General features: G+C 45.4%; 2 protein-coding genes across 3 annotated transcripts; one reads left to right on the forward strand and one right to left on the reverse strand.

The window, feature by feature from the left end:
• The first annotated feature begins 88 nt into the window (after positions 1-88).
• On the forward strand, positions 89-15,917 carry RRS1 (regulator of ribosome synthesis 1). 2 transcript variants are annotated; one of them, XM_085860213.1, is made up of 11 exons: positions 89-306; positions 12,331-12,442; positions 12,741-12,779; positions 13,027-13,128; positions 13,402-13,480; positions 13,659-13,766; positions 14,334-14,380; positions 14,646-14,711; positions 14,930-14,968; positions 15,122-15,220; positions 15,396-15,917. In XM_085860213.1, the coding sequence occupies exons 1-11, from the start codon at positions 152-154 to the stop codon at positions 15,678-15,680; spliced, it is 1,131 nt and encodes a 376-aa protein (XP_085716339.1). In that variant the 5' UTR covers positions 89-151; the 3' UTR covers positions 15,681-15,917. The 2 variants fall into 2 exon arrangements, with proteins under 2 accessions (XP_085716339.1, XP_085716340.1); XM_085860214.1 differs by lacking the exon at positions 12,741-12,779.
• Positions 15,739-21,618, reverse strand: SLC35D3 (solute carrier family 35 member D3). Its single transcript, XM_085860215.1, has 4 exons — positions 20,674-21,618; positions 20,151-20,526; positions 16,752-16,966; positions 15,739-16,277 (listed from the first exon to the last, which is right to left on the reverse strand). The coding sequence occupies exons 1-4, from the start codon at positions 20,749-20,751 to the stop codon at positions 15,948-15,950; spliced, it is 999 nt and encodes a 332-aa protein (XP_085716341.1). The 5' UTR covers positions 20,752-21,618; the 3' UTR covers positions 15,739-15,947.
• Positions 21,619-21,732: the final 114 nt, after the last annotated feature.

A 21,732-nucleotide genomic window follows, 5' to 3' on the forward strand; every position in this document is an offset into this window, starting at 1 on the left:
TATTTTATTAATGAATAAAACGCGCGAACAAAAACAAACAAACATGACTCTGTGTGTGGAGAACAGGGATCAGTATTCACGTAAAACACACAATTATTATCCACAAACACCAAACACGTGGCCGGCGGGTGGTCGCTCGACGTCCACCGTCATGGCGACTCAGTTGGACGCTCTGTTGGCGCAAGCTGAGGCGGCCGAGGAAGAAGCAAAGCGCTCGGTAACTGTGGAGAAACCGCTCGAGTTACACTTTGACTCCGGGAACCTTTTGGCCATCGACCCGAACCCGTTGAACGAAACCGAGTTCAGGTGATTGTCTCCTTTTTGTTGTTCGTCCTCCACACGTGGTTCGTACAGTTTGTGTTTGTAAAACGTGGTTAATGTCGGTGATGGTTTAACTAGTGAGGTTTGTACGGAGTACGGGACACTTTGTTTGAACCATTATTACAGGATGATGATAATGATGATGATGATGATGATGTGTCACGTGTGTCACGTGTGTCACTGAACGACTCCCTCAAACTTTTGTGAAATCGTACTATACTTCTGCTCTGTGTGTGTCTAGCTATGTGTACGTGTTTGTGTGTGTGTGTCTCTCTGTGTGTACGTGCGTGTGTGTGTGTGTGTGTGTCTCTGTGTCTGTGTCTGTACGTGTTTGTGTGTCTGTGTAGGTATGTGTACGTGTCTGTGTCTGTATGTGTACGTGTCTGTATGTGTACGTGTCTGTGTATGTATGTGGACGTGTCTGTGTCTCTGTGTCTGTTATCTTTTTAACCTCCACCATCGAAGATCGGAGGTCACTGTTTTCACCCCTTTCTGTTTGTTTGTTACTTACGAAATCATATTGCTAACTTCCGTCCTCTGTTTGTTTGTTTGTTTGTTACTTACGAAATCGAAAGATTTCGTAAGTATATTGATGACTTCCGTTTCTGTTTGTTTGTTTGTTTGTTTGTTTGTTTGTTGGCACGATAACTCGAGAACGGAAGAAGCTCCCAATGTCAAATTACACCACGTGATTCAGGGTGATGGCTAGTGCCGATTAGATTTTGGTCAAAATCGGTCAAAGGTCAAGGTCACAGTGAGGTCAAACATAATTCCGTAAATTCATGTGGAGAAATGGAGTATTTTTGCTTCGCTCGACGTTACGAGTTCGTTTTAACTTCGATTTTAATTTTGTCTTCGGTTTTTGCGATCGCTTAAAACTCGTTTGTCGAAATTCTGGTAAAAATCGGATGTTTTGGAGACGTTTTAAGATTGTATAAAAAATATTTCACTCGTGCGTCACGGGTCGTCACGTGGTGCAGTGCGCTCCAGCAGACGCGTCGTTGAGTCACGTGTGGTTTTGCATGTGCGCGCTGACGGTGTTTTCGATAAAGATGGTGTTTAAAACTCATTTTTTATCCCAATAAAGGTTATCGTCGCATGCCTGACTCGATGAGCCGTCGGATTATGTAAAGATTGTTGGTGGATGGCCGAATATTACGGTTTTGTGACTTTGATAAAATAATATAAAATAATTGCGTGGAGAAATGGAGATTTTTGCTTCGGTCGACGTTACGATTTTTGATGGTTTGGTACAGAATCATCGTATAAACTTCTGGTTTGCGTCGCTACCTTCTCTAGAGACAGCTTTTATTAGACAAGGTCAGAGGTCAAGTTGACGACTTCGTAAGTACCAGTCTATGACTGCTTGTTTGTTTGTTTGTTTGTGAACAGTATTACGGAAAAACTCCTCGATGGATTTCGACGAAACTTGGTGGGGGGATTTGGTCTGGTCCAAGGATCACGCTATTAGATTTTGGACTTGGTCCAAAATCCAATATGGCCGCTATGGCGGTCAATTTGAAAAAATATTTGAATTTTTTTTTTTTTTGCATTTCTACATGTTTTAAGTGATTTCCAACACCCCCCCCCCCCAAAAAAAAAAATTGTTACAGAAAAAAAAGTTTGCAAATTTTTTTTCAACAAAATTTCGATTATTTTTTTTTTTTTTGTATATCTACATATTATAAGTGATTTCCAACAAAAAAAAAAACATGCCAAAATTATAATTGCGGCTGATTTTCGAACTTCAGGTGGATATACCCACGTGAAATCAATTTCTGTCTCAAGGAATCTAGTTATGACGAATGAATTGAGTATGTAAAAGTTAAAAGTAAAAGTGAAAGTTGTAAACTATAACTCTGTGAGCACTGTTGACGTCAAATTGAATGAATAGGATATCAGGTTCACTTGAGTGACCTAGCAGTATTGGCGGCGGAGGTTTTGCACTCTACCGAGTGCTCCCCCTCTAGTTTTGGAGTTGTGCTGGAGCGTTCTGATGTGGAATGTGATTTACTAAAATGATTGTCATGATCTTCTGAGTTGATGAGGCTCATACAACAAACCCGGACGAATTCCCATGTTTTAAACACACACCGTGTTGAGGCGTATAAAGCAGCTCCAATATATATATTTTTTCCACACCATGGCACTCTAAATAAGGAAATAAATAACAAAAAGAACAGTCAGAGATTGCACACCCTCACCAGGACTTGTTTTGTGTACCGCTGTGTTTAACACATCATTAACTAGAAGGGCACTCGGTAGAGCACACACCACCTCCAAGTACTTCCTGATCCATGAGAACATATCGGACCCAATACATTTTTGAAACGTCATGCTCCAGAACTCTATCGCTTTTGGCCCGATCCCTCGATGGTGAAGAATCACTTTAAAAATTCTAGTAGTTCGATCCGTATCCAAATCTTCACCAAAATCGAATCGGTTCGTCCTCGTCAGACACCAAACCTGTCCACAAAATTTCATCCGGATCTGTTCACAAAATTTTGAGATATCCTGCACACAGACAGACAGACAGCAAGGGGTGAAAACATAACCTTCTTCACCTTCGGTGGTGGAGGTAATAATAGACATAATTACACCTGCCACTTTCTAACTGCTGTCATTGATGACCGGGTACCAAGACGTCCCACTTTGATTGGACACCTGACCCTGACCCTGACCCATGACGTTTAGAATTTTTTTTTAAATTCAATTGAATTCAGAATGGGATTAAAATAAATTAAATTCAAATCAAATGGAAGACCATATGTACAGTCCTGCATTGGAGTCATCAGAAGGAACCCAAACAAGCAAAAAGCGAAGATGAAGTCATTAGGAGGAACCTGGATATGATTTGTATTTCAGCTGCTACTCCTCGACCCGCAAACCCATCCAGGCACAGCCAAGTGAGTCTTTTTCAAAAAAATAGAAAAAAAAGAACCCTTATCAAAAAATTACTAATTCTGACTGCCAGACCATACGTCCGATTAGGATAAAATTTAAAACATGTTTCCCCATCACTACTAGATTGTCAGTCGTAGCTGATAGACCCTGCATTGTCAGTAGCAGTTGATAGACTACATGCCCCATTATGGTCAGGCCAGATTCGATCTGACACTTGCTGCAGGTTCCATGTAGACCTGTACTGACCTGTTTCATGGTCAGGTTGTCGGCGACTAAACCGTCTCCCCCACCAAGTTTCTTGGTGAGGAGGGTGCATGATGTGGACACCCAGCAGGATTAAGAACAAAACCTGTCAAAGGGCGGAGGAGCTCCTTGTGAGCCAACGGCTGGTTGGTTCATGTGGCTTAGGGTAGCTGGATCATGGTTTCAGTGCCCACAGGCTCATTGATGGAGTTGGTATTCCAGCGCTGGTGCAGCGGCAAAGGAGATTGACCATGTGCTCGTTGATGGTCACGAGCAGATGATCCAGAACTGCAAGGTCTACCGGAGTGCTCCGTTCCTCAATACCAACCAGAGACTTGTTGTGGCATCTCTGAAGTTTCAGCTTAAATCCAGGAGAATGGTACCATCCCATCTTAGGTTGGATGTTGGCAAGCTCAAGGATGAGAGGGTAGCTGAGGAGTTTGTCAACAGGCTGAGTGGGGATTTGGGAGGGTCTAAGTGTTTTGGTGAATCCTGAAGAATTGTGGCGTACCTTCAAGACCACCAACCTTGATGTTGCTGGTAGATATCTTGAAACTCACCGGAGGGCGAAGAATAATTTTGTCTCTCAAGGGACACTGGATACCATTGACCAGTCGCAGGGCCAGGCTGAATGGCAGAGCTGAGCTGTTCAGGCAGTTGAGGAATAAAACTGTACGTGCGCTAAGAATCTGTTAAGGGGTAGACCATTACTGGTGGTCAAGTTATTCTCGTCCTGATTACAGGGGAATTCAAGCATTGCGTTCCTCCAAGCCCATCCCTCCGTGTACTGCAGTTAGAGCAGAGGGCGGTGGGCTCTTGACAGAGGAGTCCGAAGTGAAGGCCCACTGGGCCAGTTACTTTGAGGGGCTGTGCCAGGCTGATCCACCAGCTGTTGCATTGGATGTCGGGGTGTTACTATCCCTATTGCTGACCCTCCAATCAACTATGGTCCACCGTCATTTGTGGACACAGACTGCGGTGAACCGGTGGAAATGGGGGTAAAGCTCCTGGGATCTGTGGCATCCATGATGAACTTCTCAAGGCTGGTGGAAATGCTGCACTTGTGTCGTTGCGTGCAATTCTGTCTGTGCTCTGCCTGGAACACAGGCTTCATCCCAACTGATTGGAAGAGGGGCCTTGTTGTCCCTCTCTGGAAAGGGAAGGGTGATTGCCAGGACTGCAACAACCACTGAGGGGTGACGCTGCTCTCAGTGCTGGGCAAGGTCTTTGCTCAGATTATTCTTGATAGGGTTCGCCACCATCTGCTTGAGCACCATCGCCCACAGCAGTCATGCTTGACACCAAAGAGGTCAACGATTAACTGTATCCTTGCTCTTCGTGTCCTCACCGAACGCAGACGAGCGTTTCAGCAGGGGCTGCTTGCAGCCTCTATTGATCTCTGTAAAGCGTTTGATTCAGTGAATCAGGATGTCCTCTGGAGGATTCTTGGTCTTAGTGGGGTGCCACCCAAACTGATCAATCTGATGTCTGAATTGCGCTCTGGTACTGAGAGTGCTGTGCTATGTGGTGTTGTCATCTCTGACTTATTTCCAGTTGTTACTGGAGTTCGTAAGGGGTGTGTACTGGCCCCCACACTTTTCAGCACTTGTATGGACTGGATTCTGGGGAGGATGTCGGAGGGATCAAGTTGCAGTGCATTGATTGGGAATGCCAAGATCTGACCTTGATTTCCCAGATTATGCAGTCATCTTTGCGGAGACTCTAAATATCCTTTTGGGGGCCCTCGAGGTGCTGAATGAGGAGTCAGAACCGCTGGGATTACGGGTTTCCTGGGTCAAAACTAAGATCCAAGGTTTCAATGACATCTTGGATGCTGCTATCCTGTCTGTACCTGTTTGTGGTGAGGATGTTGAGGTCACGGAGAGATTCACTTCCCTTGGCAGTGATATTCATGTCTCCACTGGCTGTGAGCCAGAATTCAATAAACGTCTGGGTCGGTGCTGGGGAGTCATGGATTCAATGGATCATGGGGTATGGTGCTGTCGGTACCTGTGCAGGACTATGAAAGTCCGAGTCTTCAGGTCCTTGGCGATTCCAGTCTTGCTCTATGGATGTGTCTTGGACTCTAACTAGGGCTCTGTGATGGAGACTTAATTCCTTTGGTACCAGGTCTCTTCAGAGAATCCTTGGCTATCGCTGTTCGGACTTTCTGTCCAACGAGCGGTTGCTGAGAGAGACTCAAATGAGATTCGTTACCTGCATAGTCCGTGCGTGTCTGCTGTGGCTATATGGACATGTGGCTCATTTTCCTGACGCTGATCCTGCTCACCAGATTCTCTCAGCGAGGGAGCCTGCTCTCTTGTCATGAGTGTGAGATTAATTCTCATGCTCTCACACAAACCGTATATGGTGTTCTGCTAATGGAGAGACTGAAGAACATTGAGTGATGTGTAGTTTTGCGAAGATAACATGTACTACCCCTTCCCCTCTTTGCTCATATCTATGCGAATAATTTTGCGATAAAAAGCTCGGCTTGTGAACAGAACTCTGCGAGAGGGAGGTGTACGGGGCTCATCTCGGTGTTTCTTTGTTCGCTTGCCTCTTCCTGTGTACACAAATAAATGATTCAACTCTCATTGGGACTGGAGTTACTGGAGTGAGGTTCGATTCCACTGGAGGTTCGACTAATTCCACAACACTATGACGTCATAATTATCATTAAATCATTCTTCATGAGTAGTTACTCCTACGGTGAAAATTTCTTGTTGACTATCTGACATGCGTTTGCAGAGAAAAACCTGCTTTCACGTTCTGTGCGGACAAACAAACACATGAAATTGCTCGTCGAGCAAGGAATTGCCGGAATAACTTTGTCATATCTCCATGATCTTTGAAAAAACAAAAACCTGGAAATCAATTTGGTTCTTACAAGTCGATAGTGCTACTGTTTAGTGAGTTATAGCACTTAGTTTGGTCATGATCATAACTTGGAAGTCAATCGGACTTGAAATGGCGTTTTTATCGCAATTTGAAATTTTTGACTTGACCCCTGACATTCCCCCCCCCTGACATTCGACCCCCGACCGCGAAGAAGGGTGTTGGTGTGACACCCCAATGAGACATATGGTTGGATGAGAATTGAAAGATGCACATTTTGGATTTGGTTTGAAGTCGATACGACCATTTTAGCGGACGTTATTGCGAAAATAAGAATTTCGGTTTTTTGGTGACCTTGACCTTTGACCTAGATTCACCAAAAACGACAAGCGTCTAAGTTGGACCATGGCCGACGTCTGTACCCAGTTTGGTCATGATCGCTAAAACGGTATGGCTGCTACAGGGTAAACAAACACACAAACAAACAGACAGACACACAGAATGACACACACACAACCGACCAACATAATTCCCGAAATCTGAAGGATTCCGGCAATTAACAAACGGATTCAAATGCAATACCCTCTCATTTGGCGAGGGTAATGATAACATTGGAACAAAGCATATATTATTACTGATAATATAAACAACAATAATAATATTGGTATACCTTGGCATTAATACTAACGAGCGTATCATTCCCACCCCGGCTCAAGCTAATCTGGGCTTCGTGAATCGCAACCTAATGCTCAAGCAGTACGGCAGGCAGGTATCCTACAAGACCGTGAAGACCAACGAACATTTGGTCCAATGAACCAACAAGCCCACTGGTTATATAAACAAACAGGGTTTACACTCTGCCAAAACTGGGACTCCATACACTTTGGAACCAAGAGTAAATTGGAGAAAGTTAACATATATATATTTTTTAAATCAGTTAACTCTGTTAAATATTAAGGGATCGTCCTTAATCATTGATTAGCTGACTCATATATTATCATTCCCATGATAAACCAAAATTTGATTTGGACTCGAATATTCTACATTCTGCACATTCTTTACATAGATATCTATATATTACTAAAACTCTCATCTTGTGTGTGTATATATATGTATATATATGTATATATATGTATATATGTATATATATATGTATATATATATATATATATATATATATATATATATATATATATATATATGTGTGTGTGTGTGTATGTTCCCGAAATACAGCCAAAACGGTACATGATAGCGCAAAATGTTTTGGCCCACATTACTCACCATTCTCCTGCGGTGTGCAGTATCAAGTTTCGTTAAAATCTGGCAACGAAAAAAATTATTAAAAAATCAATTCCCAATTCAGTCAAGTACTCTTCGGGAGAATTTGATCAATGTAAACAACCTCAGCGGTATAGTTCGCTGGAGCTATCCTTTTTATTATCCCCCGCCAACCAACGAAGTTGGCGGGGGATATAGAAATGGGTTCCGTCCATCCGTCCGTCTGTCCGTCCGTCACATTTTGTTTCCGGAGCTTAACTACAAATCCCCTCAAGATATATTTACGAAATTTGGTACACATATCAAGCAAGTGGTGAACTGGTGCCTTTTGATATTTTCTAATTGACAAGTCACATGGTTTGGCAGCCATGTTGGATTCAAGAAAAATATTAAATAATGTTTTCTCTGGAATCACATAACCTAACGAAGTGAAAATTTGCAACTGTCATCTTCCATCATGTCTGCATACATTTTTAAAATCATGACGTCACAAGTCACATGGTTTGGGGGCCATCTTGGATAGAAAACACACCTCATCCGATTAACACAAAACTTCACAAACGTATTCCACTGGAGGATTGGAAGCAGAATGTAAATTTATGATGTTATAGGTCACATGGTTCGTCAGCCATCTTAAATTATAAATTGATAAATTTTAAAAATCTTCTTTTCCAGAACGGCTGGACAGATTGAGGCAAAATTTCACATTCACTTTCCCCAAGACATCCTTTCAGAAGTTTGTTAATTTCTAATTGATTGGTCACATGGTTTGGTGGCCATATTGAATTTACCCTAAAACCTTCAAACATTTTCTCCAGAACAGCTGGTCAGATCAAGGGGAAACTTCACATACATATTGCACACGTAAGTTTGTTAATCCTCATTTACTATGGTGGGGGATATCGAAGACGTTTTTATTTTTGGGACACGGATACACAAAATGCCGCACTCAGGGATCCGTAGGTAAAACGTATTAGGGGAGAACTTGCACATGAAAGCACACAAAAATTTGATGACTCGGGACGAGTCTGTAAAAAGGGGAGGAGTCGTGTTACGGTTGTGGAAATTCACAGAACACCATTCAGGTTCCGCAGCGATCAGTTATTTCGATAAGTATGTGTTTCAGGTTAGCTTCCCCCACCGATGTATAACGGGTCTTGTTCGTGTGTCGGGCTGTGAATCTTTGAGGGCCGTTATTCTTTTCTGTCTTTTATTTTCAACAACATCTCAACAACGCCGTCATCTCCACAATACCACCAACATCTCAACAACGCCATCAACTCCACAACACTGCCATCTTCTCGACAGCGCCATCAACATCGAGAACACCATCACGCCCTCCTCAGCAACAGCGGCAAAATGCCGTTGACACGGACACGCCGTGCCGCATTGGAAGCCGCATTCCACCGCCCGTGTGCAAACAAGCCGCGAAGCGGCTGATTTGCATATTCGGATCAAGATGAGGTCTGCCTTGGAAAGGACTGGCCAATCAGAAATGGGGTTTCCACCAGGGGTGAAAGGGCAGAGGTGAAAGTAGGTGGAGCCAGCCTCGGGTGAAAGTTCGAAGAGCGGGCACCCCCACCCGATAAAAAGGGCAGAGTCGCATCGAAACAGCAAGTTGGGCGGGATCGAGACGCAACGGCAGAAGTCAAGTGGTTCGGTTCAGTGGGCCAGTTGAGCATGGAGAGTCGGGGTCGAGCAAGCTGCGTCGCGGTCCGGACAGACGGTCCTGAGAGCTTTGCGCAGCGCTGAGGAGTGAACGGGTCCTAAAAGAGCATCAACTCTAAGAGAGCAAGGCCCGTTCGCTCTTCTGAAGTGTCGTCGGCCAAGCCCGATCGACCAGGCCGCGGGGAAGGCCAAGCGACCAAGGAGAGCTGCCCGCCAAGCTGCTCAAGCCGCTCAAGCGACTGGTGCGTTTTGCGACACCCCAGGTGGAACAGAGACACAGGGGTCGCCGACCCGAAGACCGTCGAGTCGCCACCATGGGGCGGCCAGGTAACCAGCCCGGTCTCTTGGAGTCCTTCGGTCATCCCGGCTCTGAATACCATTAAAGGTCACGAGCCCTATTTCTTTTCCTTGGGTTTTGTATGGAAGTCTGTGGCACCTTGTCTCATTAAGTGGAATTGCTGGTTAAGTGCATGATTGTGTGTACATTATCGCATAGACCTCAGCTGTAGGCTTTTTATCCCCCGCCAACCAACGAAGTTGGCGGGGGATATAGAAATGGGTTCCGTCCATCCGTCCGTCTGTCACATTTCGTTTCCGGAGCTTAACTACAAATCCCCTCAAGATATATTTACGAAATTTGGTACACATATCAAGCAAGTGGTGAACTGGTGCCTTTTGATATTTTCTTATTGATAGGTCACATGGTTTGGCAGCCATGTTGGATTCAAGAAAAATATTAAATAATGTTTTCTCTGGAATCACATAACCTAACGAAGCGAAAATTTGCGACTATCATCTTCCATCATGTCTGCATACATAGTAAAAAAATATGATGTCACAAGTCACATGGTTTGGTGGCCATCTTGGATAGAAAAACACACCTCATCCGATTAACACGAAACTTCACACACGTATTCCACTGGAGGATTGGAGGCAGAATCTAAATTTATGATGTCATAGGTCACATGGTTCGTCAGCCATCTTGGATTGAAAATTAATAAATTTTAAAAATCTTCTTCTCCAGAACGGCTGGACAGATTGAGGAAAAATTTCACATTCACTTTCCCCAAGACATCCTTTCAGAAGTTTGTTAATTTCTAATTGATTGGTCACATGGTTTGGCGGCCATATTGAATTTACCCTCAAACCTTCAAACATCTTCTTCTCCAGAACGGATGGTCAGATCAAGGGGAAACTTCACATACATATTGCACACGCTTAGGGAATATAAGTTTGTTAATCCTCATTTACCATGGCGGGGGATATCGAAGACTTTGTCTTCAACGGATGCTAGTTTTTTTTTTCACATTGACACGCAATATCAAGTTTCGTTCAAATCTGGCAACAAAAAAAATTATGAAAAAATCAATTCCCGATTCAGTCAAGTACTCTTCAGGATTATTTGATCAATGCAAACAACCTCAGTGGTATAGTTCGCTGGAGCTATATTTTTACTTTTGAAATGATTTTGTCATCAACCGCTGTCACAACGGGAACCCAACGGGTTCGTCTAGTATTGTATAAATCTAGATTTTCAGGGAGGCTTGAGGTTGTTGATGAACCAGAGAGTTCGTAGAACACCTTACCGCGTGCAGTGTTGAGAATAGCACATGGACGGGGTTTTTAAATCCCCGTACTTTGCGGTTCAAAGCACGGCCACGACTCCCTACGAGCTGCCGTTTTGTGTGAATCTCGATATTCCCCAATGTGGAGTGCGAGCAGCACATTTGATTGATGGAAATTTTGTATAAAGTTTTCTCCCAATCCTGCAAAAGCGAAGTTTTTTGTTTTTTTATTTAGTTTTTTTTTTATTGGAAGTGCAAACAAGACGAATTGTATTCTGCAGTGTTCAAATGTATGCGGTGTTCTCTTTCCAAGGTTTACCGCTGTCTTCTCCAGTGTCCTTTTCGACATCCTTAAACACAGTAAGTTTCATGTTTGGAATGATTTTAAATTTTGTTTGACTGCCAGGCAGCCAGACAGACGAGAAAAATTACCTTACTACTCCACGCGTGTCCAGTCAATCAGATTGGTGTTTCGCAGGCAAGAGTTGCATCACAATGCACTCCGTCCCTCGGGAGGTCGTGAACCAGGTTGTCCCATCAAGCAGCGCTCGCAAATGGATATTGGAGATCCCATGGTGTCTCTCTCTCCCTAACAAATTACAAATTCCTTCTTTGATTATTATCGCTGGAAGGCAATGGCAAGCCACCAATTCAGTACTAGCCACGTGACTCCGGAAACGCTGAACCTTCCTTCGGGCAGAGCACCACGAGGACTCGATTAACGAAGTGATGATAAATGAATCTGGTTTCACATTGCTCAGTACCCACCTGTGCTTGCATTGAGTACCTACCTGTACTCGAACACACGTTGCGCACACACCTGTACTCGAGCATCGATTCAGCACCCACCTGAAAATTTCCTTTCAGGAGGAGATACAATTTCTCCACAAAGCAATCTTAAAAATAAAATAAAATAAGAAAGAAGAAGAAGAAGAAACTTCTTCCCTTCCAACAGAGTTCTGTATCCATCCATCCATTGGGACCATACTCTGTGCAGAGCGTTGGTGCTGCCAAAGCGGTCTCCTTGGCTATTGGTCGCCACTCCGACACAGGATACCAGCATGCTGGCACTCATTTTGCTGATCTCAGAAGGATGACAGGCAGAGTCAACCCCACCTGCTATTAATTCAATTAATTCAACAGCCGAGTGGGATTTGAACTCGGGATCCTCGGATCCCAAGCCCACCACCCTAACCATTAAGCCAACACCAGGCATAGAGTTCTGTATATTGACTTCAAACCAAGGTACATACATCCTGCAACCACCATGAAGTAAACATTCTGGTTTTGTTTGAACAATGTGCTCACTCTTTATTCGCTCTCACATTCCCGCAACTTGTGCACATCTGTTCAGCCTTTATCAGCGTGCAGGGAAGTTTGATATCTGAACGAGAATGAGGCAGTCAAGATGTACAACCATGTTTGTCTTCCGTCAGGTCGTTATGAATGTCCTGCTATTTGATGTTGCAATTAAGTCTTTCATTTCCTCCATGCATGCCTTTCTACTATGCAGACTGGATCGTGAAGGTTACTTGAAGAACGTAACTCGAGACAACGCTCAGCTTCTTATCAACCACATATGGTCACTTCCAACTGAGAATGTGGATGGCGTCGTCATCGCGAAGGTAATGTTTGTTTGTTTGTTTTTGATACTTGAGGCTTGCTGCCGAGGGTTTATGGCTCGAGTGCTCATCATCGTGGTCCGTAGTTTTAATGGATAGTGTTTTTTTTTTTTCCTTTTCTGTTATACCTTCAATGTCCACGTGTGCACAGGAGCTTTGAAAGTATTAGGGATGCAACGTATGTTGATGAATTTGCAAATTATTTACATACTCTTGTCCAAAAGTGTGTAATGCTATCGCATGAGGAGCCGACAGACTTTCCGCAACACTCAGTACGGTGATTCCGGTCTGTGCATTTCAGCTTCCCGAGGGCAAGACCCCCATCCCACGGGAGAAGCCGGTCAGTGATCGGCCATCTTGACACGAAGGATGAGGGTCTATGTTTGGTGTACATATTGACACATTAACAGATCCTTTGAGCATAATGGGATGTTTATTAGGATACCATTTATAAATGGGAGAAACTGCTTCAACTTGGCAAGCAGTGTATAGACAGCATGGGCCTCCACCTCACCAAGCATGTCAAGCTTGAGTTGAGCCAATAAACAAGCCCCTCTGTGTCTCTTCGACTGTGTTGTGCCCACCAGGTCCCGAAGGCAAAGCCTCTGACACGCTGGGAGCAGTTTGCCAAACTTAAACGCATCAAAAATCGTAAGAAGAGCAAGAAGGTTTGGGATGAACAGCTGAAGGTGGGATTCCTGTCCTCCACTTATTCTTACTAGTGTGGTACGCGTCTACCCATTCCTGTTCATCCACATGTTCGAAGCTGTGCACCACCTTTGGACAGCGGTTATGACACTATCGCTTTGACTTTTCATGCCCGTACTCGAAGATTAGTGGTCGATCATTTCGAAGTGTCTGTGTCTTTAATCTTTGTTCGGATCGTTTGGCTTCTGATTAGTGACCGTCAAGCGCGGTGGCCATTTGAACCTCTCCAAACACCACGGCGATTTATTCCACAGGAATGGAGGCCGCGCTGGGGTTACAAGCGAGCCAATGATAAAGGGCGCGATTGGCTCATTGAAGTCCCCAACAATGCCGGTTTGTCACACCGCGATACGTTTGGATCACATGGCTTTCTTTGCTTTTTAAAACAATTGTTTGTTTTGTTTTGTTTCCCCTCGAGTCCCACAGCCTGCACTGTTTCAGCTCGGTGTATTGTGCACCCGGTTGCGGTTTCATCGTATCTTCTCTTCTGTCCCCAAAATGATCCATGCAGACCCTTACGAAGACCAATTTGCAAAGCTGAAAGCGGCAAAGAAAGAGCGAATTGCACGAAACGAGTTCAAGAGGCTTTGTAACATCGCTCGCAGCCGCAAGTTGAAAGGTTACGCACTTTGGATTGCCGACTTTTGTCCGCCACTGTTTTGTCGACGGTTTGGGTAAAGCGAGTGACCACATCCGAGCTCATGTTGTGCACCCTGTTGTTTGTAACGGTAAGACCGTGAATGTTTATCACCAACCAGTTATTTTTTTTTTTTGGATACCTTGTCGAGGCTCGTATGAGAGCTAACACACAACACACAGCAAGGGGGGGCATGAGACAAGAGGGGTGGGAGTGGAAAGGACAAAACAGTGGGGAACAGAGACATTAGGAGATCTGTGGAAGGGAGAGGGATGGGGTGGGGAACATGGGGAATACAAGATGGACATTACAGGGACTTTCAGGAAGGAAAGCAGGGAATTTGAAGGAGGTGGGCTTGGGTGGATTAATGGGGGATCAATAGTTTCAGTGCAGGGGATGTAGCTGAAGAATGAGTGTTTGTGATTGGGTAATTTGAGCAATGTGTACTGAGTGAGGACCCCGATGTGAAAGCAGCACCATGATTGCGAGCGCACACAACCGCTCGCACCTACAAGTTGAAAGTTTAAAGGTCCCCTTTTCTGGTTGCAGTTCCTGGTGTCGGACTGCCCACCAAAGATGATCCAAGCAAACAAGAGGTGAATAATATGCTGATGGAATTTTTATTTTCCTCACCTGTGTTTTTATTTGTTTGAGTGGTTATTTTTTATGTTGGTGAAAGTGGGGGTGAGGAGGAGGGACAAGGATCACAGGTGGATGAGAGTAGAGCAAGGAGCATGCATGCTAAGACGAGGGAGGGGTCGGGGGGATATGAGGGAGTAGGGTCGTGAACATAATATGACCTTGGGGTGGGGGGGGGGGTGATGAGGTGGAGTGTATTTACAGGTGTGTTCATATTTGCAGCTGGGAACAGCCATGTCCTTGGCGAAACGAGCGACGGCATCTGTTGGAAAGTTTCAAGAATCTCTGGTAAGAACCATTTGGCGGAAAGAAAGGATAGACTGGAAATTGAGTTGTATGGTTGTCCAATATTACAGGTGTCACAGTGGAGGCCCCGGTCTATCTGCAAGTATCCCCTTGATGGATGACTGGTGCACTGGGTTTATCAGAGGCATCACAATGGTCTGCTGTTGTCCCAAACCTGAACCTTGCTCTTTTTTATTTATTTATTTTTTGTCGTTTTCCAGCCAAAGGAGAAGCCTCGCAGCACAAGGAAGAAGCGGAAGGTAAGACCTGCCCGAGAGCTTTGCTCACTTTGTATGTATTCAAACTGTTCTTACTCGTTAAGCATTTCTTGAACCCCTTTGATGTGCTTGGATATTCAAACCACACGAGCTTGATTGCTCCAGTTGAAGGTGGTCCTCCGTGGTTGCTCGCAGTTTGAACCCCTGATCGGGGACTTTTTGCACGAAAAGGAGTGGCAGCTCGGCATCCTGTCGAAGATGTCCAACAAGGTGCCCAAGTTGGACGTGACGAAGGTACGAACACGTTGTTTGAGCAAGTTGATTGGACACGTGCCTGCTTGGATATGTTATGCCGACCCCAAAAGTATGCTTGCATGACACACGTCAGTCCCGATCCCTTCCTGCAATGGAACTTTAAAAGTGGCTTGAGGGAATTTTATGAGGTGGGGTTTTTCACGTTTACCTGCAGGCCGTGAACAAACACGTCCTCGAAGAGGAGCAAGAAGCTGCCACGGAAAAGGAGAAACGAGGTGGGAAGAGGAAAAATGGTAGCAAGAGTGAGCGGAGGAGTAAGGCAGGAGTGAAGCCGGATGCACGACATGGCCACAGAAATCAAGGGAAGGGGAAGGGTAAGAGTAAGGGAAGGGGTAAGGACAGAGTAAAGGGAAAGGTCGGCAAAGGTCGGGCGGCAGGGCCCCGTCGGGTGGCGAGTGCCAGAGGGAAGGCCGGCAAGGGACGAAGGGGAAAGAAGTAAGAGTACAATTTGGGAATGCTGTGCATTTGTACAATCGTTCATTTCTCAGTTTGTAATATATGGTAATTATCATCGAGTTATTTTATTAAAAAATACATTTTGGTTTTGTTAATCATCATTTGTGAAAATTAATTCAGCAGATGAAGAATGTTTTTGTGCTCCTGTGACGAAACGCAACACTGTACAATCACATCATCACATGGACTCGATTATAAAAAGGTACATTTATCCCAGCAATTGCGTCCTGGTGGTTGGAACTCGTAAAACTTACACCGAGTCCGAACCTTCTCTGATTTCATGTGAACTTGTTCCTTCGGTCTGTTTAACCACACCCCGCCTTGACCTCCACGTCGCTACGGCGTAAATGGTGCCTCCCAAAGCGCTCAGGATAACTCCGCAGATGTACAGAAAGGAGGGTCTTGCGTCTGCGAGAGCCGTGAGACCCACGGCTGCCATGGTGACGCTCTTGGCGACACCCACAAAGCTGGTGGTGATCGCGGAGTTCCTGACTGTGCATTGCAGCGTAGTGAAGGACAGAAACGCCACCAGGATGATGGAGCCCAGAAATGCAGCCACGCTGCCTTGAGCTGCCCAACTCTAACGGGGGAAACGAAGGGAGGGAGTTTGGACCATTCGGGACAGTAAGGTGGCTTTGTGGTCATGCTCGTTGATCTCCAGTGTCAAAGGAGCAGCGTTGCTATAAATCTGGTTGGTGGCCCTCATAAAAGGCCTTTCAAGCTAAAATGGTACAGGGTCTTTTTTTCATTTTGTTCAAAAGTATTGGCAACAACAGGCATTGAAAATACTTTGATTCGTATATGCGAGTGCAGATAAGACGATGAGAAACAGAGTATCAAGCACATCAGCACAGTGCAAGTGAAAGAATTGCATGTATGGTTTGGGCCAATCGGAATGCTTGTTTAAAAAAGGCAAACCACTGTGATTATGGTCCAACTCCTTCAATTACCCTGCTCGTCACTTTGGATCATTTTTGGCCCTCGTGTACCTGGGATGAGAGATTGTGAGCACTGATGAAAAGTACCTCTGGCCACGTACCCGAGGAATTCGTACCTGAGGGCTCACGAGGAGCGAGGCGTCTCCAGCCGAAACGACGAACAAGGCGAAGACCGGTGCGGAGCACGCGGTGGCGGCATACTGCATGGAGAGAGGATCCAGACTGAGCTCCGCGTGCACCTTTTCGATGGCCACGAGGAAACATGCGTGCAGAAGCACACAGGCCACTCCGCACACGTACCCCTCGCGAGTACCACTCACATCTCCAATAGCTGAACACGAACGGACGGTGTCAGACGGATGTGCAGCCGAGCCCACTGTGCTAGCTCACTAAAGTGTTGCTTTGCACTCAAGGTGGCATTTGGATGCACATTTAAAAAGGACAGATTTATGTGAAGTTGAATTGCATTTGTAAATGAATATTCCTGTATATACACATTCTTGCTTATTAATATATATATATAATCACATATACACAGGGATCTCACATTCATTCATTGCATTCCAGGTTGTGAACACATTTGGTGTTTGCCTGGGCAGGCATTTTCTTTTTTTTTTTGTATATTGTCGAGGCTCGTGTGAGAGCTCACACACAACGCACAGCAAGGTGGGGGGGGGGCATGAGACGAGAGGAGGGAGTGGGAAGGACAAAACAGTGGGGAACAGAGACATTGGGAGATCTGTGGAAGGGAGAGGGATGGGACGGGGAACATGGGGAATACAAGATGGACATTACAGGGACTTTCAGGAAGGAAAGCAGGGAATTTGAAGGAGGTGGGCTTGGGTGCATTATCGGGGGTAGAAAAGATCAAGGATTTGGATGGGGGATGATAAGAGGTGGTAGTGAACAGTTGTTTTGAAGGCCTGGAAGGAAGAATGGGAATTAATAGAGTTCGGGAGTTTATTCCAAAGGCGGGAAAAAAAGAGGAATGAAAGAGTGAAGGTGAGCAGTGATTCGTGATTTTGGTAGTTTTACAAGAAGGGGGTTGTTGGCGGACCTTGAGCGCCCTGCGGAAATGTGGTGGGGACAAATCGCAGAGAGAGCAGTGGGGGGCGAGGCTGGAGAGGAGACTGTAGAAGACAAAGACCACCGACCAACCTACGGTGATTGAGTGAGAGGCCCAAAGACTCAGCCTCATTGCGGGAGATGCCTATGATCCGAAATGCCTTGGTTTCTACAGCGTGAAGCCAAGAAAGGTGGGAGGCAGGAGCACCAGCCCAGAGGGGACAGCAGTACTCCATCAGGCTGCAGACAAAAGCTTTGTAAGTGGTCAGGAGCTCAGGTGGGCCGAGGAAGGACTTTTCACGACGGAGGATTCCCAGTCGACGACTGGCTTTGGATGCGAGGTTTAAAATGTGGCTTTCCCAGGAAAGGTCATGGCAGATAGTGAGACGCAGAAGCTTGAAAGAAAGGACTTCTTCCAGACGATTGTTGAGAAAGTGGATGGGTGGGGAGGGGGGGGGGTTCTACATGGTCCTTTCGAAGAGACATAGTGAGAGTGTGAGATTTGTCCGGATTGAAAGACATGTTCCACATGTTGGACCAGTTTGTGATTTTATCCAGATCTGCAGTGAGCGAAGAAGCTGCTGCTTTCCAGTCTGAGGGATGACCGATGGTATGGCAGAGGGTGGAGTCATCAGCAAAGAGATATATATATATATATATATTTTTTTTCCAGATTCCAGAGAGGATTTTCCAGAGTCGGAGAGATCATTGATGAAAACCAGAAAAAGAACAGGGCCCAGAACGCTACCTTGAGGAACTCCAGCCTGGACAGGAAGAGGGGATGAAAGAACTCCATTTAGGGCCACACGTTGACTGCGATAGGAGAGGAAGTCTGCGAGCCATGAGTGGAGATGGCCATGTCAGAAGTCTGCCATTGCAGCCTGCAGTGTGACTGTGGGGAATCTCCTGATTCTCGATGGCTCAGCAGCTGAGCTTATGCTTTGTTGGCGAGAGGAAAGGCCCTGGTTTGAGTCTCGAGTTTTTCACATGAGTCCTGCATGCGAATTCATTAATTATACACAGTGCCGATAGAAAGTCTACACCACCTCTTTCAAAATTTTCACCTTTCGTTGCCCTTATAACTTGGAATTAAATCAGGCTTTTTCCATCTTTATTTACACATCGTAACCCACAACTTCCAAGTGAAAAACAATTTCTATAAATATCAGAAAATTAATAAAAAATACAAAACTAGAATATCTTGTTTGGGTAAATGCCCACCCTCCTGAGTTAGTACTTGGTGGAAACACCTTTGACAGTAATTACAGCTGTGAGCCTGTTGAGATAGGTCTCCACCAACTTTGTACACCTTGATTGGACAATATTTTCCCATTCTTCTGTAAAAAAAACTGTTCAAGCTCAGTCAAGTTGTTGATGGACAGCAATCTTCAAGTCATGCCACAGATTTTCGATTGGATTTAGGTCGGAGCTCTGAGTGGACCACTCAAGGAAATTTATATTTTTGTTCCTTTGCCACTCGAGTGTAACTTTGGCTATGTTCTTCGGGTTGTTGTCATTCTGAAAGGTGAACTTCCATCCCAATTTCAGCTTTCTTGCAGAGGGTAGCAGGTTTTCCTCTTGGATTATTTTTGTATTTTGCTCCATCCATTTTCCTCAGACATGTGCTCCAGTCCTTGCTGATAGAAACATCCCCATAACATGATGCTGCCACCACCATGCTTCACAGTCGGGATGGTGTTCTTTGGATGATGTGCTGTGTTGGGTTTGCACCAAATGTAATGTTTTGCATTAAGGCCAAAAAGTTCCATCTTGGTTTCGTCAGAGCACAAAACGTTTTACCACATGGCTTCTGAATCTCCGGAGTATTTTTCTTATCTTTTTTGCATACCTCAAAAAAGCCCACCTTGAGTCCCATTTGAGTAATGGCTTCCTTCTTGCCACCCTACCGTACAGTCCAGACTTGTGGAGTGCTTGGGATATTGTTGTCACATACATACAGTGACCAGTCTTTGCCATAAAGGCCTGGAGCTCTTTCGAAGTTGCCATTGCCCTCTCGGTGGCCTCTCTGATCAGTCTCCTTGCTTGGTCATCCTGTTTGGAGAGGCGGCCTGATCTCGGCAGGGTCTTTGTGGCACCATATGCCTTCCACTTTTTAATGATTGTCTTGACTATACGCCAAGGGATATTCAAGGCCTTTGAAATTATTTTTTTTTTCTTTCTCATTCATTGATTGTGTAAGGATGTGCACCAAAAAATGCATCCTGACATTCAAAGATATGGGATTCAAACCTGTGCTTTCCAGGTGTCCTCTGAGCAACAGGGTTTTGAATCAATGTTTATTCTTTGAAATAAATGAAATGCTCACAGTGCCTATTACCCAAAGAGATTGTATTGAAATATATAAATAATATTCCATTTTAATAGGATTATTTTTCAAACTTTATCACGGGAGGTAAACAATGAAAATTCCCCTCCCTCCCGCTCCTTACCAGTTATAATAGCCCCACTTGCCGTGAGTGTAGCAGCTAAAGTGGCGCTCCCACGTGAGACCACCGCCCCTGTGTGCCTCACGCTCGGTAAGGCGAGCGAGCTGAGGCATGCTGTGGCCAGGGGCGTACATCGTTTGAATGTCACGTACGTCGGCAAGGACAAGAATCGCAGAGCTAGCAGTGTGAGTGTAGGGTGTACGACTGCCAGCACGATGAGGGGCAAACAGGCGGAGATGAGAGGGAGGTCCAGGGGAGCCATCGGAATGGCTAAGGGTGCTGGAGCTTGCCGAAGGAGGGCCAAGACGGATGCTGAGATGAGCGCCCCACACAGCTGGACGGTGGAGGGACAAGGGAAGAACAGGTGCGAGAAGAGCACCTGTGGGGAAACATCTCCGTTTTGTAACGTGCTTGGACCGCAGAGCTCTCTGTTTTACATGACCCTGAAATGATCCAAAACGTTTAAAAAGGCTGAATAAATGTGAGAAAAAAACTTAACGAAGGATGATGAGTGTATGAGAATCACCTTAAGAAGGATGTTGAGGGACGCAGAACAAACTCCATGGGCCACGGCCACCACAAATCCCCTCGAGCACAGTCCCATTGTGCTGGTCCACACAGATGGGACAACCTGGCTGTGCAAGCACCTGTCCCACGGAACATTATGCGAGTGCCATTTATGCAAGGAACCATCAGATAAGATGATTTATGGCTGCCATTCATACTTACATGTTAGCGTAGAGTTGCGATGTTCGCTGATGTGATGGATGAGTTTATCTTACAGGATGGATCAACTGCCTGCTGGTGTGTAATGTAATGTGGTGGTAAAAGGATGGAAAGGTTTCTGCTGGAAATACTGACAGGTTTGTTCCTGATGTCTCATTCTAATTCACCGCTGCCAAAGAAGTCTCACTTCAAGCATTGCAACGGGTGGTTTACCATTGCTTTTGCAGTTGGTAATCATGGCTGGAGTTTGTAGTTTGCTCGTGGTTCCGCTGATAGCTCGCCTACTCTTCGTCGGATCTTTAACGTCTGCCAACTAATGCTGGCAGACGGGATGCCTAGTTTAATGTCTATCCGAGGGACGACGCAAACACTGATAAATCACCCTGCCTGTCTTCTTCTTCTTGCGTATTGCAGCTTAGCTGCTGGGGTAGCTATCATTTCTTGGAAGCGTGACTGTGTCGCTGATGCAGTGCCCCTCTACCATTACGCACTGGTACTCATTTTGCCGACCTCGGAAGGATGACAGGCTGAGTCAACCCCCTGGTGTATTAATTTAGCGGCCAACAGGGATTGAACTCGGGACCCCAGGATCCCAAGCCACCACCCTAACCACTAAGTCAACACCAGGCTAGGTACCCTGCCTGTCAAACACCAGGATAACAGGTTTTCGCTGAGTCGGGATTCAAACCCAGGCTAGACTGCTCGCTGGTGAGAGTTACTAACAGCTCATCCATAAATCCAGCCATCGATACCATTTGGTCCATTTTAATCAATATCACACAGAAGTCCGAAGGTCGTCGTCGAGGATTCCACCATGACATGGTGTCAAGACACACTTTCTTCACCTTTTCTTTCCGAT

This window comes from Eptatretus burgeri, chromosome 16 (genome assembly GCF_056783735.1).
Source record: "Eptatretus burgeri isolate ZD-2024b chromosome 16, Ebu_testis_v1, whole genome shotgun sequence".
NCBI classification, from domain to species: Eukaryota; Metazoa; Chordata; class Myxini; order Myxiniformes; family Myxinidae; genus Eptatretus; species Eptatretus burgeri.

Excerpts from the sequence above, each read along its gene's own strand:
- RRS1 (XM_085860213.1), top strand. The coding sequence starts at position 152 with ATGGCGACTCAGTTGGACGCTCTGTTGGCGCAAGCTGAGGCGGCCGAG. Across the intron at positions 307-12,330 it reads TTGAACGAAACCGAGTTCAG|ACTGGATCGTGAAGGTTACT; the intron begins GTGATTGTCTCC and ends TCTACTATGCAG. Across the intron at positions 13,481-13,658 it reads TGAAGTCCCCAACAATGCCG|ACCCTTACGAAGACCAATTT; the intron begins GTTTGTCACACC and ends TGATCCATGCAG.
- SLC35D3 (XM_085860215.1), bottom strand. The coding sequence starts at position 20,751 with ATGGGACTGTGCTCGAGGGGATTTGTGGTGGCCGTGGCCCATGGAGTT. Across the intron at positions 20,527-20,673 it reads CCCTCAACATCCTTCTTAAG|GTGCTCTTCTCGCACCTGTT; the intron begins GTGATTCTCATA and ends GTTTCCCCACAG. Across the intron at positions 16,278-16,751 it reads CGCTCCTCGTGAGCCCTCAG|AGTTGGGCAGCTCAAGGCAG; the intron begins GTACGAATTCCT and ends TTCCCCCGTTAG.